We start from the raw sequence: 21,627 nt of genomic DNA on the forward strand, positions 1-21,627 counted from the left end.
TGCGCAATGTTAGGCACCATTCATGACTTCTCACATATTGAAGCAGTCATGTTCAAATGCTAAGATCTGGGGTTGGACTGACAATTGGAAAGTAACACTCATAGCTTGCAAATGCCAGGCAATGATCATCTTCAATAATGAGGCAATCTAATCACCACCCTTTGACATTTGATGGTGTTACCATCACTGAATCCCCCACTATCAACATCCTGTGTGTTGCCATTGTCGAGAAAACTCAGCTGGACTCACCACAAACAGTAGAACAAGAATTGGTCAGAGGCTAGGAATATGGTGGTGAGAAACTCATCTCCCAACTTTCCAAATCCTGTCCATCATGTTCAAGACACAGTCAGGAGTGTGATGGAGGCACTCCCCACTTGCCTGGATGGGTGCAGCTCCATTAACATTCAAGCAGCTTGACACTATCCAGAACAAAGCAGCCTGCTTGACTGGAACCACAAGCATCAGTCCCTCTACCACCAACACTCAGTGGCAATATATACAATCTATAAGATACACTGCAGAAATTCACTAAAGATCCTTAGACAGCACCTTGCAAACTCATAGCCACTTCCATCAAGAAGGACAAGGGCAGCAGACACATGGGCACACCAGTATTTGCACGTTCCCCTCCAAGCCATTCACTATACTGACTTGGAAGCAATGTAGCTGGGTGAAAATCCTGGAACTTCCTCCCTATAGTACTGTGGGTCAACTGACAGCACCTGGATTGCAGAAGTTCAAGGCGGCAGCTCACCACTACCATCTCAAGGGTAACTGGGATGGGCAATAAATGCTGGCCAACCAGTGATGCCCACATTCCACATAAGAACATCAAAATAAGATGGAAGTTGCCTATTTCTTCATATGCAAAATGGATGCTTTCCAGCCTTCCAAAACCCAATACGAGGCCCCTTGCATAACTTTTAAAACTTCTGTGTGGTGCTATACATCTTGGTGAAATTGGTGTTTAAATTTCTATGCGGAAAATGTGTTGCTGGAAAAGCGCAGCAGGTCAGGCAGCATCCAAGGAGCAGGAGAATCGATGTTTCGGGCATAAGCCCTTCTTCAGGACTGAGGAAAGTATGCCAAGCAGGCGAAGATAAAAGGTAGGGAGGGGGGACTTGGTGGAGGGGCGTTGGAAATGCAATAGGTGGAAGGAGGTCAAGGGGAGGGTGATAATGTGATGGCGATAGGCCAGAGTGGGGGGGGGGGGGGGGGGGGAAAAAGAGGTCAAGAAGATGATTGCAGGTTAGGAAGGTGGTGCTGAGTTCGAGGGTTGGGACTGAGACAAGGTGGGGGGAGGGGAAATGAGAAAACTAGAGAAATCTGAGTTCATTCCTTGTGGTTGGAGGGTTGCTAGGCGGAAGGTGAGGTGCTCTTCCTCCAGCTGTCGTGTTGCTATAGTCTGGCGATGGAGGAGTCCAAGGACCTGCATGTCCTTGGTGAAGTGGGAGTTGAAGTGTTGAGCCACGGGGTGGTTGGGTTGGTTGGTCCGGGTGTCCCAGAGGTATTCTCTGAAACGTTTCACCGTTTAGTTATAACATTGGGATAGAAATTTAGAGTTTTTAAGATTCTTCTAAATTTCTTCTTGTTAGACACTTTCTGAAAGCTTTTAAATTTGTCATGTCTCCAACAATTGTATCAGAAACCATTCCCTTATAAAACATAATAGCTAGCTCGCTGTAAGAATTAGCTATTCATTATACTAGCCTGTTAGGCAGCACACATGAATAAGGCCTCAGGTTGAAGTACAGATAAGGAAATATTCCATTATACCATTTTAAAATTAAATTCAAAAAACAACTCAAAACTTACTTTATCTCCAGCCAGTATCCTAAAGGAAGCCACAACTTGGTCCGCTGTATCTGTTTCAGCGGTCTCTCGGGTCATGAAGGAGATGAAAGACTGGAACGACACCAGGCCAGTATTGTTTGGATCAACTAAATTCATGATCCGAGCAAACTCAGCTTCACCCTTTAGAAGGAAATGTGCAAATGTGAAAGATTAAATCAGAAAATCAAAGATTGAATACTATAAGGAAATGTAACAAAGCCTTGATATTTTTTCTTGGATAATCTCTCACTAAAGTGTAGCAATGCTCCAGTGTGGGAGCAATTTCAGATGCATTATTTTATCAATGTTCAAAGGAATGAAAACTGTTCAGATCATCAATGATATTTTAGATAAACCGCACATTGCAATGATAACCTGCAGTAGTAATCACATGAGAATTCCACAGAGATAGTGACTGCTATTATTACATAAAACGTGAGCATTTAGAGTTTAGCAGAGCTGATAAGAGGAAACTCTATTACTAGAAGGTTTTGTAAACAATTTTGAAATACTTGTAGGAAAAGCCGAGGTCTGGGGGCACGGGTGTAGAAGAACTATTTATCATCTGGAATACATCACCTGAAAGGGTGATTGAATTGGAGTCTTCAATAAGAGTGTGCTGGGCTTATAGTTTTTCTTCAGAGAGCTAACACAAACAGAACAATTTAGAAATACCGGTGTTGGATTTGGGTGTACAAAGTTAAAAATCACAACACCAGGTTATAGTCCAACAGGTTTAATTGGAAGCACACTAGCTTTCAGAGCAATTCAACCTGTTGGACTATAATCTGGTGCTGTGAGATTTTTAAACTTGATACAAACAGATAACAGTAAGTAAAAAATGAGGTCTGCAGATGCTGGAGATCACAGCTGCAAATGTGTTGCTGGTCAAAGCACAGCAGGTTAGGCAGCATCTCAGGAATAGAGAATTCGACGTTCCTGATGAAGGGCTTATGCTCGAAACGTCGAATTCTCTATTCCTGAGATGCTGCCTAACCTGCTGTGCTTTGACCAGCAACACATTTACAAACAGATAACAGTCTTCTTCTGTATGATATTGTCCTATGGCAATCAATAGTTGGTTTACTGCAATCATGGGCTAAGGCACAGTATTAAATGTACTAGTACAGAGTATTATTCAAGATGAATAGTAATCTCATATTTATTAAACATGCATCTATCATACCAAATCAAAGCCCATGGAGATGAGGCAAGCTCTGAGATCATCTGGCTCCATCGCCCCATTCTTCTTCTATTGAGCAGATCAGCATAGGAATAGATGAAAAATTGTGGGATTCCAGGAAGCATATCAGTAGATGGCCCACAGAACCCGTAACCATAGTCAAAAGGATTGTTTAAAGTCGCAAAGATTCAGTAGTTCCAAGTAGACAGGTGGAATGCAAGCAGAAACAGCATTGTTGTTGTAAATGGAGGGGGAAGGACTAACACAGTAAAATCGGACAAATAGGGAGAAGACCATAGATCAAACATGAAACAAAAGGAGGAAACAAAAATTGACAGACCAAAAAAAAGACACATGACCACATTGTAAATTTGAAAAGGGAAAAGAAAATAGAGAAGTTTAGCACAGTTTTACTTATATGCAGAAAATAAACACAGCACAGTCCAGTTAGTACCTGTTTATCATTTCCAACATGTCCAAGGCTGATGAGGCAGGCTTTGAAATCCTTTGGTTGCAGTATGCCAGAATCATCCTAACATCGCACAGAAGTTAGTTGCAGCATGCAATAAACATACACAATCTGCACAATGCATTTTGTTAATTACAATATACACAATAGCAAACGTGATTAAAACTTCAAATCATTCACTTAGTGTTAATGAGAACTCAATACTTATTAACCATCATCTATATCAAGCATATCAAAACATGTTTTTGAAATACCTATTAATTGGATGTAGAGTAGTCGTTATGTCCTACCTAGTGCAAATGTAGTTTATTTTAAGTAAACATAAATCATCTGGATTAAAATGTGCTGTATTTTATATAATAAAGCATAAAGTGCAACAGTTATTATACCAGTGTCACTGCTAATTAAAAATCATTTTAATTAAACCTGACTGCATGTAGATACTTTCTATGTTCCTTAGGTTTAAAATAAATAAATAAATTCTGGATTCACAGGCCTCAAAAATCCCAGGATTGGCAAGGGTGAGAAACTGGATTTCTGGACAGGAATTTCCCAGAATTCTAGCCAGTTTATACTGGCTTTTAAGTTCCAATATTCCAATGATCACAAATCACTCAAGAAATTATGAATACTTGAAAGAGCTGCCATGAACATAGCATCAGCCCCTTGAGCATGTTCTGCCATTCATTATCATGATGAAATGCTCAATAATGGTTTAACTCCATATGGACCCATTTTTATTCCATATCCCTTAATATTTATGGTCAACAAAAATGATCAATCTCAGATTTAAAATTAACAAGTGGCCTACCATCAACTTGCGATTTTTGGAAGAGAATTCCAAACTAGTTCTACGCTTTGAAGTGTTTTCTAATTTAGTCTTTGGAATAGAGCCATGAGATTATGTCTCCCAAGATTCCCCAATTGACAAATGATTTCTATCTATTCTCAATACCCCATGTTATTTTGAAAATTTCCATCAAATTGCCCCCTTTTTTCTAAATATTAGAGAATTCAATTCCAGTTTGTGTAATCTCTCCTTGTAGGTTTAATATCACTTTTACCAGTTGAAATCTGGTGCAAGTCTCTGAAGTAATTTGAAAGGGTTGAAACCTTCATTATCATCATCATCAGGTAATTAATGTAGGAGGGGATCAATTACCCCCTCTGGAAGCACAAAGGCTTCTTTTGGAACTAATGACTAAAAAGCTAATTTTTAAAAAAATTTTGTTGAGCAGCTTTGATTTAATGTTACCTATGAATCCAGGTTGGGCACTTAACATGCAAATACCTGCCCAGACCTCTTGATTAGAATGGAAATTCTGGCCTGGGTGCCGGTGGGAGGGATCAGTTGCAATTGAGCCAGTGCAATGGACTCTCTCCTTATTTAGGGAATTTAGAGGCATTTTGGAACTTTAAGGCATTGAAAGAGGCTATTCAGTCAAGTACCCCTCTGCTGGCTCTTGCAATTAGCAACTTTTTAATTCCATTTTCCTGCTGCTTCCCTGCATAGTCTCATTTGTATTTAATTTTTACTATATATAGACCATGCTTTCTCAGAAGTAGATTTAAAAGAAAGCGGAGAAAAATAAGTAAGCAACATAAATTTAGCATATCTTCAACAAAAGAATGTTAATACATTAATGCCATTTCAATGGAGAAAGCACCATGCCATTAGTAGGAATGCTGTTTAATTTAGAAATAAAATCAGAATAAACTCCTACACGAATTTCAAGTCATTTATCTTAAGGTATAAGGTGCTTTAGCTATGTGCATTTACAGCAAATTTCATACCATTTCAAAGCTAGGGATGACCGAGTAATCACAGATAACATATGAATAGTAAAGGAATGATTTTGACACTTGATCTGAATTAAGTCGCACTGTATCCATGACTCTTAAAAGCAACTGGAGGCTAACGCATCAACCTGAATACTATAACTTGATTTTTCTAATGGTCATTTTAAAAGTAATAACACAAATTAGGTTCTACAGCAGAGTTCGCTAATTCTCTTTTACGGAGTAGTCATTATAGAAATGTACACAATTTTAAAATGATTAAGTTGAGTAATTGAGAATCTGTAAACGGTGGCTCAGCACTCTGACGGCTAATTAGGTGCACTGTCTGTCTGAAAATATCAGAATCATCAATTAGGTTACAATGCGAGGTGAATTTGCACTTGGTTCTCCTGTTTGTCTATCATTACTTCTGTGATGGAGCAGCAAGGTACCCTGGATGAAATATTATTTCATGGGATGCAAAAGTGACAGATGTGTCATCATAAAATCAATATTTACTTTGAAAAGATGTTGAACATATTTTTATAAAACCACTCTTGATAAAAGGAACACTGTACCCTATCAAAATGGCTGAATGAAGATCTGAATTCATTCATCTGTTGTTGGGTGATTCCTTTAGCATCTCTAGTTAAAATCTGGGTCTCAATTTCATTCATGGATCTGGCAATTGTAGTAAGAAGCATCTCCCAGCCAACACGGATATGCTACCAAAAAAAAAACGAAACAAGTTTAAAAGGTTCTACAGTAATACACATGGATATATTTACATCTCACTGAATACAAGACTCAAACCGTGCACCCTTGTAACTTTTTCAGGTTTCAAGGGTACACAGTTCTGGACTTTTAAATGTTGAGATTACATTTTGTGCCATGTTCCACAAAGTTCACTTAAATAGTCATTTTTTTTTACAACAAAGAACGTGTTCACATCTGTGAATCATGTAAATGTAAAGATTAAGTTAGATAAAACAGAACTGTACAGCACAGAAACAGGCCCTTTGACCCAACATGTCTGCATTGACCACAGTGCCATTCTAAATTAACCCCTTCTGTCTAGACATGGTCCTTTTCCATCTGTTTCCTGTCTGTTTATGTATCTGTCTAAATTCCTCTTGAACATTGCTATCAGCTTCCACCACATGCCCTGGCAGCATGATCTAGCTACCTACTCACACCATGTAAGAAAATTTACCTCTCACATCTTTAAACCTTCCCATCTCACCTTAAATCTCTGCTCCTAGTATCCATGCCTCTCAATTTTATATCCTTCCATCAGGTTTCCATTCAGCCTTCAAGGCTCTCGTGAAAGTCAACTAAATTTCTCCAACCTCTACTTATAGCTAATAAACTTAAAGCTAGGAAAAAAGTAGTGGGTACACTACTTTCTCACCTACTCCAAAAATTTGGCATCCTATACTGTGGTGACCAGAACTGCATGCAATTCTCTAAATGTGGCCCAATGAAAACTTTATACAGCTGCAACACAACTTGCCAACTTTTATACTAAATCCCCTAACCGATGAAGGCAAAAATACCATACGTATTCTTTGCAAAATTACCCACTTGTGTTGCCACTTTCAAGGACCAATGGATTCGCATCCCAGGATCCTTCTGTTTATCAATGTTCCTAAGGGTCCCGCCATTTACTGTATACTTTCCTCTGCAATTGACCTCCCAAAATGCATTACCTCACACTTATCTGGCGTAAACTCTATTTGCTGTTTCTCAGTCCAATTGTAAATGATTTATATTCCCCTGTGTCCTTTAACAATCTTTCTCACTATCCACAACTCCTCCAATTTTCATGTTGTGTACAAACTTACTATTCAGGCCCCCTACATTTTAAGCACTGATCTTTGTGAACACCACTGGTTACAGACCTTCAGTCAGGAAAAAATGCTCCCATCTTCTATGACCAGCCAATTTTGTATCCAGTTTACCAATTTTATGTGACTTAATCTTCTGGATCAGACTATTATTTATTCAAACTACTCAAATCAATCAAATTTATGAGACAAGACCTCCCCTTGCCTCATGATGACCGTCCCTAATAAGTCCAAATGAGAATAAATCCTGTCCCTCAGAATCTTCTCTAATAATTTCCCTACCACTGATGTAAAGCTCACTAGCCTTTAATTTCTTGGATAATCCTTGTTGCCCTTCTTTTAAAAAAATTGACTATTCTCTAGTCTTCTGGGACCTTACCTGTAGCTAAACAAGATACAAAGATCCGTGTCAAGGCCCCAACAATCCCCTCCTTCAGTACACTGGGTTAGATCCCATCATGCCTTAGGGAATTATCTAGAGTCAGATGTACAGCATAGAAACAGACCCTTTGATCCAACTTGTCCATGCCAACCAGATATTCCAAACTAATCTAGTCCCATTTGCCAGCAGTTGGCCCATATCCCTCTAAACCCTTACTATTCATTTACCCATCCAGATGCCTTGCAAACGTTGTAATTGTACCAGCCTCCTCTGGCAGGTCATTCCATACATTCACCACCCTCGGTGAAAAAATTGCCCCTTAGATCCCTTTTGAATTTTTCCCCTCTCACTCTAAACCTATGCTGTCTAGCTCTGGACAACCCCACTACAGGGAAAAGACCTTGTCTATTTCTCCTATCCATGCCCCTCATGATTTTATAAACTTCTATAAGGTCACTCCTCAGTCTCTGATGCACCAGGGAAAACAGCCCCAGCCTATTCAGCCTCTCCCTATAGCACCAATCCTCCTGGCAATATCCTTGTAAATCTTTTCTGAACTCTTTCAAGTTTCACAACATCCTCCTGATAGGAGGGAGACCAGAATTGCACACAATATTCCAAATGTGGGTGACCAATAAAGGAAAGCACACCAAACGCCTTCTTCACCATCCTATCTACTTGCAACTCCACTTTTAAGGATCTACAAACCTGCACTCCAAGAGGTCTTTGTTCAGCAACACTCCCCAGGACCTTCCCATTAGGTATATAAGTCTTGCTCTGATTTGCCTTTCCAAAATGCAGCACATCACATTTATCTAGATTAAACACCATCTGCCACTAATCAGCCCATATTGTAATCGGAGGTAACCTTCTTCCCTGTTCACTACACCTCTAACTTTGGTGTCATCTGCAAACTTACGAACTATCCTTCCTATGTTCTCTTCCAAATCATTTATATAAATGACAAAGCAGTAGACTCAGCATCGATTCTTGAGACATACCACTGGTCACAGGCCTCCAGTCTGAACAGCAACCCTCCACCACCACCTTCTGTCTTCTATTTTTGAGTGAGTTCTGTATCCAAATGGCTAATTCTTCCTGTATTCAGTGAGATCTAACCTCGCTAACCAGTCAACCTTGATGTTTTTCAAGACACCCAACACCACCTCTTCTTTAATATTGACATGCTTTAGAATATCAACATATCCTCTCTCATTTTACCAGCATCCAGGTCCTTCTCCTTGATGAATACTGATGTGAAGTACTCATTAAGTATCCGAAAGCCTTGGGATTCTCCTTGATCCTACTTTTGACAGGACATTTCATGGTCCCTTTTAGCTGTCCAACTTCCTTATTTAAGTTATTTAATCATTACTATTGTTAAAATTGTTTTTATATTTATTAGTGAAGATCTAATATGCACATTTTTCTCCTCAGAAATATGGTTGCTGAAGTTGAATTATTATCAGTACTAATATTTCTTTTGCAAGTGATTGTATTTAAGCACCAAAATAATTAACTTGTCCAAAAAGAAAAATAAGCCCAAGGACAGACTAAGTATTATACAGAATATCAAAAGCTCCCACTTAAACTATGTCCAAGGAAAAAAAATGGTATACATGCTTTTTAGAACTTATGTTTCATTGGATTAAGAGACAGCCCCATTTGTGCTATTGTCCTTCTAATTCACTTGACAAGATTGTTACAGCTCAGAGTTCAGTCCTCTACTAGTTTCTGGCTGCTGAAAGGTTTAACTGGCAATTGGGAATACCTGGCCTTTGGATCACATCAAATAGAACATATATTGTTTGTCGCTCATTCATTCACAAAGCCCCACACAAAAACAAGACAACATTCATATTAACATCAGAGTACCTCCATCGTATAATTGGTGTGCTTGTTATCAAAGATTAGGGCCTCTTGAATAAGTTGGTGATCTCCTTCCAGTTTGTCAACATTGGGTTTGTAGTTAATGATGACCTCCTCCAACTGTTTCAATTGATTCATCTGATCTTCCAGGGTTCCAGTCATTTCAATAGAACTTTGAGCTATTTCCTGTATTTAAGTACAATGAATTACAATAATATGCAAAGACCAATATGAGATTTATTCAGGATAATTTTTCATTGAATCCAAGCACAAATTATAATTGAATTTAAAAATACAAATCCGGCCAACATATATTTCGAAGGTAATCATGATGATTAAATAAATAATGGAATGGGTGCAAACTATTGCAGGATCCCAAATATGCTCTGGCAACATACCTCAATAATAGTTTGAATCTCTAACTTAATTACTGTGCAAAGGGCAATAGAGTTCTCAGTGTCAAAAATAGAAATTACTGGAAAAGCTCAGCAGGTCTGGCAGCATCAGTGGAGAGAAATCAAAGTTAACATTTTGGGTCAAGTGACCCTTTCTAAGAATTCTAATCTTTCAGTGTGTTCATGAAGAAATCCACTCTCAACTGACTGGTATGTGCATTTACTTATCTTAATTAATTCCCATAGTGGTCTCAATGGAAGGCTTTCCTTGCTGAAAATTGTGTAAATTTTCAGCTATCCACTGGATTGGAGGGTGATTGGAGTTAAACAATAAATACATCAATCATTTTGGGGCTGTAATAATAAAAGGTTTTAATTACATAACTAACTCATTTGAATGGTTGAGTTAAACTGAGCCACATTGCTTTCTATTTGTTTGTATCTTGTGAACTTGCGACTGGTCTACATGAGTGCAACCTTCTATGAAAGGATGACTTCTATAGAAAGGAAAAGGAAAAGCCCAAGCAGAATGGAGACAAGGAAGAAAATGATCAGAAAAGAAACTGGACATGGAAGAGCACAACTAAAAGTCTAGTCTAAGAATGGGTTTTTATGAGGTCTTTGCAGAGATTGAAGGAGACCGTAAGAAAATGGAATCAGGAAGGGAGTAGCTATCGGTGTGGGAGAGACATAGGCGTCAGTGGAACCAGCAAGCATTTGACAGAGGGTAAATTGTTTTTTGCAGAAATATGCAGGTACAGTAAATCTTTTTAAGGGTGGGTAAACTTTGACTAGTCACTTCTCAGAACAGCTTACCCTTTAATATAAATTTTTTTTTATCACTTTTAGATGCTATACAAAATATAAGTTGTTGAACACGAAACAGATTATTTTAAGAGCTAAAAAGAAATACATAGTACTCAACTGACTTTAAGCAGCTGGTTAAAATTCCTAACTTACCTCCATTTTACGCTGGATCCAAGGTCCAATGACATTTGCCTGGCTGGCAAACTGACGACGCAGACGTTCACTACCATGTTGCCGTACAAGCTCCTCTTGCAGGGCTGCATCTCTCTGAGGAACCAATTGCTTCACCTGTCATTAAAAACAATTGAATTTTAATTCAACATATATGGAGCCAATTAACTAATTGAAATTGTTTTCATCATATGCTTGCATTCTCAAATATCATGTCATTGAAGATGACAAAACAACACTGGGAATCCATTTCTGTTGCAGGTATGACATCAGTAGTAAATCTAAATAAAATGTTGAAGATATAGGGTATTAGTTTAATCAACAACCACCAAAGAACAGAATAGTGACGATAAATCAGTTCATGCAATTTTGCACTATTCTATTAAGAGTAAGGCATTATGGGCATAGAACTAGTGAACAATCATGTACTCTCTATGTCAACCTTATTCCCTGCACTAAGAGCAAATAAGTATCATAACCATATTGAAGTTTACAAGAGGAGAAAATTGTTGCAAATCTGAAATAAAACCAGGTGTTAAAAATAGATAGCAAATCTGCCAGAAACCAAAAACAAAGTCTGCGTTGGTCTAGACCACTTAACTGAGTCTTAGCAAAGATTCTACTACTAAATTATTAACATATCTTTCTCCCCTTTCACTTGATGATGAAAATGCCATTATTTCCTGCACTTCTGATCTTACACAAGACTCAACCCATTTCTGGTTGATTAATTTATTAGCATTTACCTTGTCCCATTTGGCATTGATCTCGTGACATGATATCATGCTATAAGGATTTGACACAGTGGATGAGATGCTATAGGATTGAGTAATCTTCTGTACTTCATTAAGGATTCCCAGGATGGCTTGTTTCTCGCTGTCTGCTTCTGGTAAGGTAGCTTTAAACTGTTCATGTGCTGCTATCAGACTCTAAAGATTAAGAGGAATGGGTCAAAAAAGCATTATACTTCATATTTTTTTTTCTAAATTCCACATACAAGTGGCATTATCTAGAAAATTGCAATTACAATAAAATAATATTTATTTTCTCCTGTTTTGGTATGCTTCCAATCAATAGATTTTCTTTTTGTAAACACAACAGGATCATTATTAAGATGTGTTACTGCAATTTCATAGCTTAATGGCAAGTAAAGTATATGCATAAATATTCCAATATTGCTAAACTGTTAATAATGGGCTAGCATTGGTGCTCTTTGTCATTTTCAGGATAAGGAATTACAAATAACTAAGTAATTTCATTGAAACACTGATGCTGGTTATCATATCTATTTTGATCATTCTTTCATATATTTGCCTCAAAGTCCAAGAATATTCTCTGAAAACAAGCCCCAAGAGGCTATACAAGTTTAATATTAAATGTTTTACTTTACATTTTAGCTTCTTATAACAGGAGACATGAAAGATGGATTCAAAAGATGTGTTCAAACATTCGCTGGTTTTAATTTTGAACTAATGTGAAAATATATTTGTAGACATTACATTTACACAGCTCCAGTAGTAATGCTGAGAGTCTAATTTTGTGCAAGCATCTAAGCTCCCACCACTGGAGCCCAAGGTAGGAGATGACCATGCTTTGGCAAATGAGGCATTTATAATTTAAAAATTCAGTCCCAATTAAATAAAGTAGTCTGCCTCTCAGAAGTGCTGTGGCAATCAGAGGGCAGCAGTTCAGCAATGCCACTGCTAATGATTGTCATTGCCCGGATTGCAGCTACAAGAAAAGGATGCCTTAATGATTGGGTACCCTTGGTGAAGGCCTGGGGGATTGTGGGTTCATGCAGGAAGGCCCAACAATTTGGTGAGGGCAGCTGTGGGGTGAGTCATGAACAAATGTACCATTATAGACACAGATGTGGGCACTGCCCTAATGTGGGCCATGGAGTGCCTAAAAATGGAGGCCCAATTGCCCCTCCCACTCAGAATTCACCAGGTTTTATTGATGGTCTCGAGAAGTAGCATTTCATCATCCCCCCCCCCCAACAACCACAGACAACTCTGGCAAAATGATCAAAGAGGTAGGAGTTTGGCCACTTAAATAATTCACAATTGAGTGCCTAGCAGGTAGTTATTTGACAGCTTCCCATTGATGTCATTTTGCTCGTCTTTCCCACTTCAGAGACTGTCACCAAAGGGCAGCTAAAATTTCAGTGAAACAATAGAATAATGTCATGCAATAAGAATCAATTATTAATTTAACAATATCAGTATCATTAATATACTCCATTGCTGTCCAGTATTTTGCTCCAGCAAACATACTGTACCTGGATTTCTTCAATACTGTGAACAATAAACATGTCTTGAAGATCTTCCATTGCTCCTTCCATCCAGTTTTTAAATGGGGCAGCTCTTTTAGCAAACTCCAAGAAGAGCTGATCGATGGTTTCCTGTAATTTCTCGGCTCTCTGTATTTAATTAATTGAAAAGACCGATAATGTTTACTGTAAATGAAAAGGTTGTGAAGTTTCATAATCATTAGTTGGGGAAGTATATTTTTCTTAAAGCATGGACTGACAACTTTGGTGGCACTGTGTTGAAGCTTCAGAGTGCAGCTTATACTATTATTAAGTTTCTGGTCTTGATACTGCTAAGACATAGAAATGGAGAAAAGGTAACAAAGACACTCAAATAAAGTACATGCCAAGACCTTGTCTTCCTCACTTCTCTGTCATAATAGCAGAAATGACTGAAACAGGTCATAAATGAGTAAAACAAATGACAAACAAATCTTAACCTTAAAAGCAAAGCTGAAATACTAAACCTACATCTTTTTCTTTGCTCTGAACTAAATTTATACATCATTAGTTCACACTTAAGCTTGGGTCCAAAAGATATTTGGTGAGTCACATACAGTATTCATAAAGCTGGATGAAATAGCTTTAATGCTGTAACAGAGCCACTGTGTGGTGAGTATGGGCAACTACATAGATGCAATACCAAGTTTTTCAACTTCATGCTTCACAGAATTTTTTATACCAAGATACTAACTTAAAATGTACTCTCCATTCAAATAATAAAAGGCCCTCAAAATGATTACTTTTCACTATACATGGGCCTTCAATATCTCTTGGCCACAAAGTAAATTATCAAGCTGGGTGCCATGTTATCCACTGATCAAAATTTTGGATAAATTGATTCAAAACAAAAATGTATAGGATTCTGCAGGATTTTTCCTGTTAATATATTTAAGTCTTAAGTCACTCGATTAAAGAGGAAGTGGTATGTTGGACCAAATCAGAACAATTTGGAAATGGTAGAGGGTTACGGCTATCTCAAAGTAATGAGGATGGAGAAAGATAAAAAGTACAGTGGTCACATATTATATCTGTATTCCTAGAACATTAATTCAGCAGTAATGATATTGATTTTTTTCCAATGACTCTCCAAAGAAGTCAAATTCAAAGCTGTCCACTAGATACATTTGAATTATTTCAATTACATTATGACAGAGATAGCAAGTCTGTCACTGTATTTGCAACATAGTGAAATTAAAATATTCAGTGACCTTCAAAATTGCTCAATTGTTCCAAGCAGACTTTATGAACAACAAATCTTGGAAACTAAGTTCATGACCTAAACAAAAATTATTATTAACACTAACTTTACATTGTTTAGCTTTGTCCTGCTAATTAATTAATTTCTATGATTTAAAGGGGAGGTGATGACCCAGTGGTATTATCACTGGATTGTTAACCCAGATACTCAAGTAATATTCTGGGGACCCAGGTTCCAAACTGTTCTTGGCAGATGTTAGAATTTGAATTTAATAAACATTTGTAATTAGAAGTTTAATGATGATCATAATCCATTGTCAATAGTTGGGAAACCCCATCTGGTTCACTAATGTCCTTGAGAGAAGGATACTGCCATTTTTACCTGGTCTGGCCTATGTGACTCCAGACCCATAGCAATGTGGTTGAGTCTTAACTGCCCTTTGGCCAATTACAGATGGGCAATGAATGCTGTCGAGCCGGAGATGCCCACATCCACAAATGAATTTTAAAAAATAAACCCAATCTTCTTTGAACATAACTTCCACTCTCACATAGACTGACAGATACACACAGTTAAAAAGAAAATGCAAAGAATTGTAATTTGCCAGTTCAGTTAAATGCTTTCATTGGATACAAAACAATGGATACAAAACCTTCCTTCCAGTCCTTGAATAGGAGTTGTTCACAGGCACGATGGTACATCTAACTTTGAAATCACTGGGGAATACAACCAATTTTAGCAGACTGCAGGATTTCTTTCTTTTACACTGGGTTTCTTTTTTCAAAACCCTCACCAATTCTCCAAATGGACAGAAAACTAAAGAGAGTGAAAAACAGCAGCCTGTCTCGAAACTTCCTAAATTATTTTGCACCTACTAAAACTCTCCCTCTTTTTCTTTTTTCATCAATATTGTGTGTTATTGGCTGCTTCGTATTGGTCCTCCCTTGAAATGACCAACTCAACATCCAACCAGCTGCCAGCTGAATCATGCAGTGTTCCTTAGATTAATAAATAAGTTGCATTTATCTTCCAGGCCAGTCACCCAACAGCAACTGATGTTTGTCTTCTTCTCTTAAAATATGCAACTTTTTAAAGTTCAACTAACCCTAACCTCAAATCTTAGCTCTGCCAAAAAGTGAGAAAAATACAAGAAAATAGTGAGTTCAGTCTAAGAGCAATACAAACAGAATTTTATTTTGATCATTCTACTCTTTTTCAAATAATGTTGCAATATTACAAAAGCGTAGTGCTGGTTTATTCACTTATCTATCTTTTCACCTTTCTTTAGTGAAGTGCTTACTGCTGCATTAGTTGGAGTTTAAAAATTAAGCTTACTGTCTGGCAAACTTGGTAAGCGTATGGTGCCCAAATAGCACACCAGTAGATAATGCAGCATAAAGAAAAAATGCAAAAAGTTGTTGTCATATAAGTAGATTCACAAATAGATGCAGTTGAAAGATCATTAAACCACCTTTTACAAAGATAACCAGCATGAAAAGCAGACACATTCAAGTCTGACGAAAGAACCTGGATTCTAACTTAAATTTTACTGAGATCGTGGATTTCTCTTTTGTTGGTAGGAAGTGCTTAAAAAGTGAGCGCATTCTGAATCAAATCTGCTTTTGGCTAAAGCAAAATTTTGTGTGTGTTTTTTTTCAGATCTAGTATAGCATTTTTCACAAGGTTTGTGAAGTTATTCTGGATGAGCATAAATATTAAAAAAGGAAACCATTGTTCAAAAAGAAACTAATCCTAATCTGGTGATAGTGTTATCTGGACATGGTTACTTCCACAAATTCAAATCCGACTTCCAAATTTTTCACAGCATCCATACAACTGTGACCATAAACTGCCACAATGCATCAATGCACAAACAACAATGATAACATTTGAAATTGACAAATTCTAGAATAAATTGTTCTATGTTGAACAAGGAGTTTCTATAAGAAAAACAAGCCCACAGTTTGGCATTGAATTTGAACAATTAGAATTAGCTATGTTATGGACTAAACCAAATCCCCTTCAAATGTATCAAGAATGTTCCGAGTGTAATTCAATTGGTTACACTACTTGACTTTAAGCAATACACATTTTATTTTTACTCTACAGTTGTAATACAAACAAAAAGAAGAATTTGTTAAACTTTAACTCTATTGGAAAACTTAAAAAAAGCTATTATTCTGTTAACTACTAACCAGCAACTGTTCCAATATAGTAACAGGCCATAAACACACCCTTGGCAAAGGCAAATTTAGTGGAATAGATTGTCTCACATGCAACATTTCTCCAGTCCAGCACAAAAGAACATGAATAGAAAATTCTGGCAGAGAGAGAACTCAAGCACTTTGCTGCAGAAGTATGTATGACCATTTCAAAATGCCAACAGCTATTGAAAGCTAAACTAAAACCCTGGTTCTATGGAAGTCTGACTCCATCCATTCATGCTGCTCCCATAGTTCCAAATTTGAAAATAAATCAAGGCCTTGTAAGCAGTTTACATTTTTGGCTTGGAACAGACAACTTAGCACGTCTGACTTCATCTATCTTCATTTTAAAAAAGACCAGGAGAAAATACACCTCTTAAAGCTGCATGAAACCGGAAAATTAATTGTACATTTAATTTTCTGACATAAAATTATCTGCCTCAAAAAGTTCATGTAGTTAGTATTGTACCCCTCATATACAAGGTATAATTAAGCATACTATTCAGAGCTTAACCTTCATTCACTTATTTTTTATTAAAATATATCTCACCTCTAAAGCCTCTCTTCGTTTCTGTGTGAGTGTTCCAAAATTGTCCCACTGATCACAGATTTTCTGGCACCTTGCATTTATTTCAGCAGCATTGTGATAGTCCAATTCACTTCAAAGACAAAGTCAAAAAAAATGATGAATTGTTATCATTCATTTTTTGTAATAAAACCACTAGCTCTAAATTGAGTGCCTTATTCAATATTATATGAAAACAGCTAAATATTTATAGCAATAGATTTATATGTAGAATCCACTCCCAATTATTACTTTATAAACCAACAGTTTAAAGTGGTTATATCAATCAGTTTCTTAGTCCTCCAAATATCTTAGGTATACCCTGCTCCAAAATGAAACCTCACATTGGTCTGAAAATCAGTTTCTTAACAAACATTTGAATAAATTAGGATTGCGAACCTGAAACTGCTTCAGAGTGAAAATGCATGTATTTTAATTCATGATTTCTTAGGGAAAGAGCCTGATGCTGACTCATCAGAAAAGAGGACCACTTATGGGCATTCATTTCCAAAGCTGCTCCATTATTCAATTAGAAAATGATCTTTTGTCACAAACACAAAGTAAAGATGATAAGCACAGAAAAGGTTCATACCATCTCAAAACTACAAAGAAATTACATTTAAACTTGCTATCTTATTGTGTACACTTGGCTACTGGGACATTTTCAGATGCATAATTCATACATTGTGGCATATCTATGTTAAAAAAATATCAGCTATGAATGTAACTGAAAAGACAGCTTGTCAAAACTTTGTCTTGCAATCATGAGGACATTTGCAAAAATACAGTCAAGTGGGATCAAACTTTTTGTACTGTATGAGAAGAACATGTTGATTGCAACAATCAAAGTCCATTTGCCAACCAATGAAAAATGCACCAATTAGATGATGACTGACTGTTAACTGCCAAACTGCATTTAAATTTAATACGAGATGGTTACCAGGTGTCACTGCAGGGTCCTCTTTTGGGCAATGGTTCCTCCTGTCAAATTGCTAAACAACTAATTCTGGTGGTGGTATGAACTGATCCACAGGTAAAATCACCATTTTCCACCGTTGTTCCTTTAAGTCTCACATGTGAAAATTTGTGTTCAGGTCCTTTGTCATGTTTAGAAGCATTCTTGAAGTGGGGTTTTGGATGCTGTAGTGGCTTTCCGGTACTGGCTTCTTCCCATATAGAATATACTTGGGAATGCAAGGCATAGATCTAGCATACATGGCTCTGCTTGAAGTGCGCAAGATAATATGGGAGATATACTTTTGAGAGACATTCATGACATTCCTTCTATTGGAAGGCATTGAGCAACATAAACACTGAAAAATCAAATCACTAACACTAAGAAAGCCAAATAATTCAATATGCTGTGGTCAAAAGTTCTAAAAAAAATTGTTTTTTCCATATCTGCCAAATTTTATATTTGAAGCATTTTAAGATTTTCTTGGAACTGTTAGGTTTGACCTTCATTTCCACACTTGGTAGCCTCTGTTTTTAGTGGTGTATGTTATTAAATTTTTATTTCTTTTCACAAGACCAGTTACCTTTTATACATAATTACATTTTAGCTCTTAGATCTTCACAGCAATCAAACTTACAGATGGTGCATTACTTTGGTGAAATTATGCAAGCTAGATTTCAATATCCCAGGAAATCTTAAGCATTATATCCTATTTTTCAGACTTTGTAACTACTTCAATCTTTGAATCCTTCGTGGTTATCATATATATAAGTGTGCCTTAACGTGAAAGGGAATATCAAGGAAAATAGTTTTTTTTTGTTCTTTCATGGAATGTGGGGCATTATTGTAAAGGACATTTGTTGCTGATCTCTAAGTTTTCATGAAGTGGTGGTGGAGAGCTGCCATCTTGCTGCAACTCTGAATGAAGAGAGACTCTCAGGACTACTCGAAAGTGAATTTCAGAGATCTTGAACCAGTGTCAGTGGAGGTAGGGTTATAGAGTTCTAAGTCAGGATGGTGCGAGACTCAGAGAGGAACTTATAGCTGATGATGTAGGATGAACAAAAGTTGCCCTAAATATCCTGTTTATTTCCTGTGGTTTTACTATCAAATTAGCTTATGGTACTACTGATACAAATACGCAAACAAGAAGAACAAGCACTTGCTGTTGAGCAGGAAATGGATCATTCTACGGTTTTTATGTTTTGCTCCTCACCACATTTGAAACAAGGATAAGGAAAGATGCTCAAGGGCAGAGGGTAAAGAAAGAAAAATGGATAAACCATGAATGCTAAGTTGAAAATCAAGATTAAGTTTTTTTGTTGCAAGTTTTGTTCAAGTGATATTTTCTAATCAATCAGGCATCTAGTAAATACGTGGTGTGTTGTATGTGCTTTGACTAGTATTGCAGATTCTTGTTTCATGGGAATTTGGTGTCACTGCCGAATCCAGCATTTATTGCCCATTCATAATTTTCCTTGGCGTGATGATGGTGAGCTGCCTTCACTTTTCACTGTCTCTTCTTAGATATCTGTGACAATAGAATCATTTATTCATCCATACTTGAACTGCTGCAATCCATGAGATGTGTCAGTGTGAAATTATGGAAGAAGCTCCTCAATGTTCATACTTTAATACAGTTTCAAGTTTCCTGATGGTACTCTTCTGCATAAGTGCAGTATATTCATTCTTGGGATAAGTGTGTTGTTGGCATTTATTGCTCATCCCCAAGTGGGCTTGAGAAGATAGTGGTGATCTACCTACAACTGAATGGCTTGGCAGGCTATTTCAGAGAGCAGAGAGCAGACAGAAGTGCAGATGCTGGAGATTAGATTCACGATTAGAGTGATGCTGGAAAAGCACAGCAGATCAGGCAGCATCCAAGGAGCAGGAAAATTGATGCTTCAGGCAAAAGCCCTTCATCAGGAATGGGTCTGGAGTCACATGCAAGGTAGGGCAGGAAAGGGCAGCAGATATCCTTTTCTAAACAATCCAGCAGGATAATTAACAAGTCTAGAATTCTAAATTGAATAATGAATAGATTTGAACTCCACTCCAAACATTTATCTAGGCCTCTGAATTACTAGGCCAGTAACATTAGCACTTTCTAATCACCCCCATAGTCCTTTCTACTGCCATTGTCCTGAAGCACTTCATAGAAGTAACAAACAAAATTTGAGACCTAGGTACATGGAATGATGTTAGGGCAGATAGCCTAAACCTTGGATAAAAATGTTCAATTTAAAGGAACATCTTAAAGAAGGAAACAGGGTTAAGGAGGGAGTTTCACATGCTAAACCTTTGTAGGTACAGCTAATTGTGCAAAAAATAAAATATTAGAGGCTCAAGAAGCCAGAATTGGAGGAGTACAGGTACCCTCTGGGCTTTGGGGCTTGCCAAGATATGTTAGAGCAAGACTATGAAGGGGTTTGAAAACAAGGCTTTGAATGTAAAAGATTAAAGCTCTGCTTAATTAGGGGCAATGCAGATCAATGAGCACAGGGGTAATAGGTGAATGGATCTGCAAATTAGGACATGGGAAACAGGATTTGGATGACTAGATTGATGAGGGGTAGAAGAAAAGAAACCGGCCAGGATCATATTAAGGCGGCATACAGTGTGCTAGGTTTCATTCAGAGAGGGATTGAGTTCCGGAGCCACAATATCATGCTGCAACTATACAAAACGCTGGTGCAGCCACACTTGGAATATTGTGTACAGTTTTGGTCCCCATATTTCAGGAAGGATGTGGAAGCATTGGAAAAGGTGTAGAGGAGATTTACCAGGATGTTACCTGGTCTGGTCTTATGAGGAAAGGCTGAGAGACTTGGCAAGAAGGCGGCTAAGAGGGGATTTGATAGAGATGATCAAAGGATTAGATAGGGTAGACAGTTGAAAGTCTTTTTCCTAGGATGATGACATCAGCGTGTACGATGGGGCATAACTACAAGTTGAGGGGTGATAGACTTAAGACAGATGTCAGAGGCAGATTCTTTACACAGAGAGTGGTAAGGGCGTGGAATGCCCTATCTGCTAATGTAGCCACATTAGGGAGAGTTAAACAATCCTTAGATAAGCACGTGGATGATTTTGGGATAGCGTAGGGGGACGAGCTGAGAATAGTTCACAGGTCGGCGCAACAGAGGGCCAAAGGGCCTGTTCTGCGTTGTATTGTTCTATTGTTCTATATTAGGGGAGTGAAGTCTAAAGTAAAAGAACTATGCTTGAGGATGTCAGCAGCAGATGAACTGAGGCAAAGTTGGAGTTGACAACATCACTGAAGTAGAAATAGACAACCTTTATGACAGAACAGATATATGGCTGGAGTCCCAATTTATACCAAAACATGTTTCTAGTTTGAAAACTGCTTTGTTGGTTGTATATATTGCAATGAGAAAGTACTTGGCAAACTAACAAAGCATGGAATAAGTGGCAGAGAGATATTTGGTCTTGTTAGAATGAAGATGACACAAGGGCTGTTTATTTTCCCTCCCAAACAACTTTCTAAAAGCATTTTATTTTTTTTGAAAAAGTTAAAGGTCTCCTGAAAATGTTTGAGAAAAGCTGTTTCAGTCCCTGTTTAACATTTATGTAGCTTTTATGATCATATGCAAATCCTAGTTAGCCATCTCTTAGGACAATGTTTCAGATTA

General features: G+C 37.5%; 1 protein-coding gene across 1 annotated transcript in view; it reads right to left on the reverse strand.

Annotated features, from left to right (window-relative positions):
* LOC132819689 (alpha-actinin-2-like) overlaps positions 1-21,627 on the reverse strand; it is a 109,153-nt gene that overhangs the window by 6,068 nt on the left and 81,458 nt on the right. The window contains exons 13-20 of the mRNA XM_060831347.1: positions 17,005-17,113; positions 13,020-13,160; positions 11,485-11,667; positions 10,721-10,855; positions 9,372-9,551; positions 5,846-5,992; positions 3,023-3,088; positions 1,819-1,977 (exon numbers count right to left, since the gene is read on the reverse strand). Of these exons, the coding sequence (XP_060687330.1) occupies positions 1,819-1,977; positions 3,023-3,088; positions 5,846-5,992; positions 9,372-9,551; positions 10,721-10,855; positions 11,485-11,667; positions 13,020-13,160; positions 17,005-17,113 (1,120 nt within the window). The remainder of the gene's footprint in view (positions 1-1,818; positions 1,978-3,022; positions 3,089-5,845; positions 5,993-9,371; positions 9,552-10,720; positions 10,856-11,484; positions 11,668-13,019; positions 13,161-17,004; positions 17,114-21,627) is intronic.

This window comes from Hemiscyllium ocellatum, chromosome 10 (assembly GCF_020745735.1).
Source record: "Hemiscyllium ocellatum isolate sHemOce1 chromosome 10, sHemOce1.pat.X.cur, whole genome shotgun sequence".
In the NCBI taxonomy this organism is placed as follows: Eukaryota; Metazoa; Chordata; class Chondrichthyes; order Orectolobiformes; family Hemiscylliidae; genus Hemiscyllium; species Hemiscyllium ocellatum.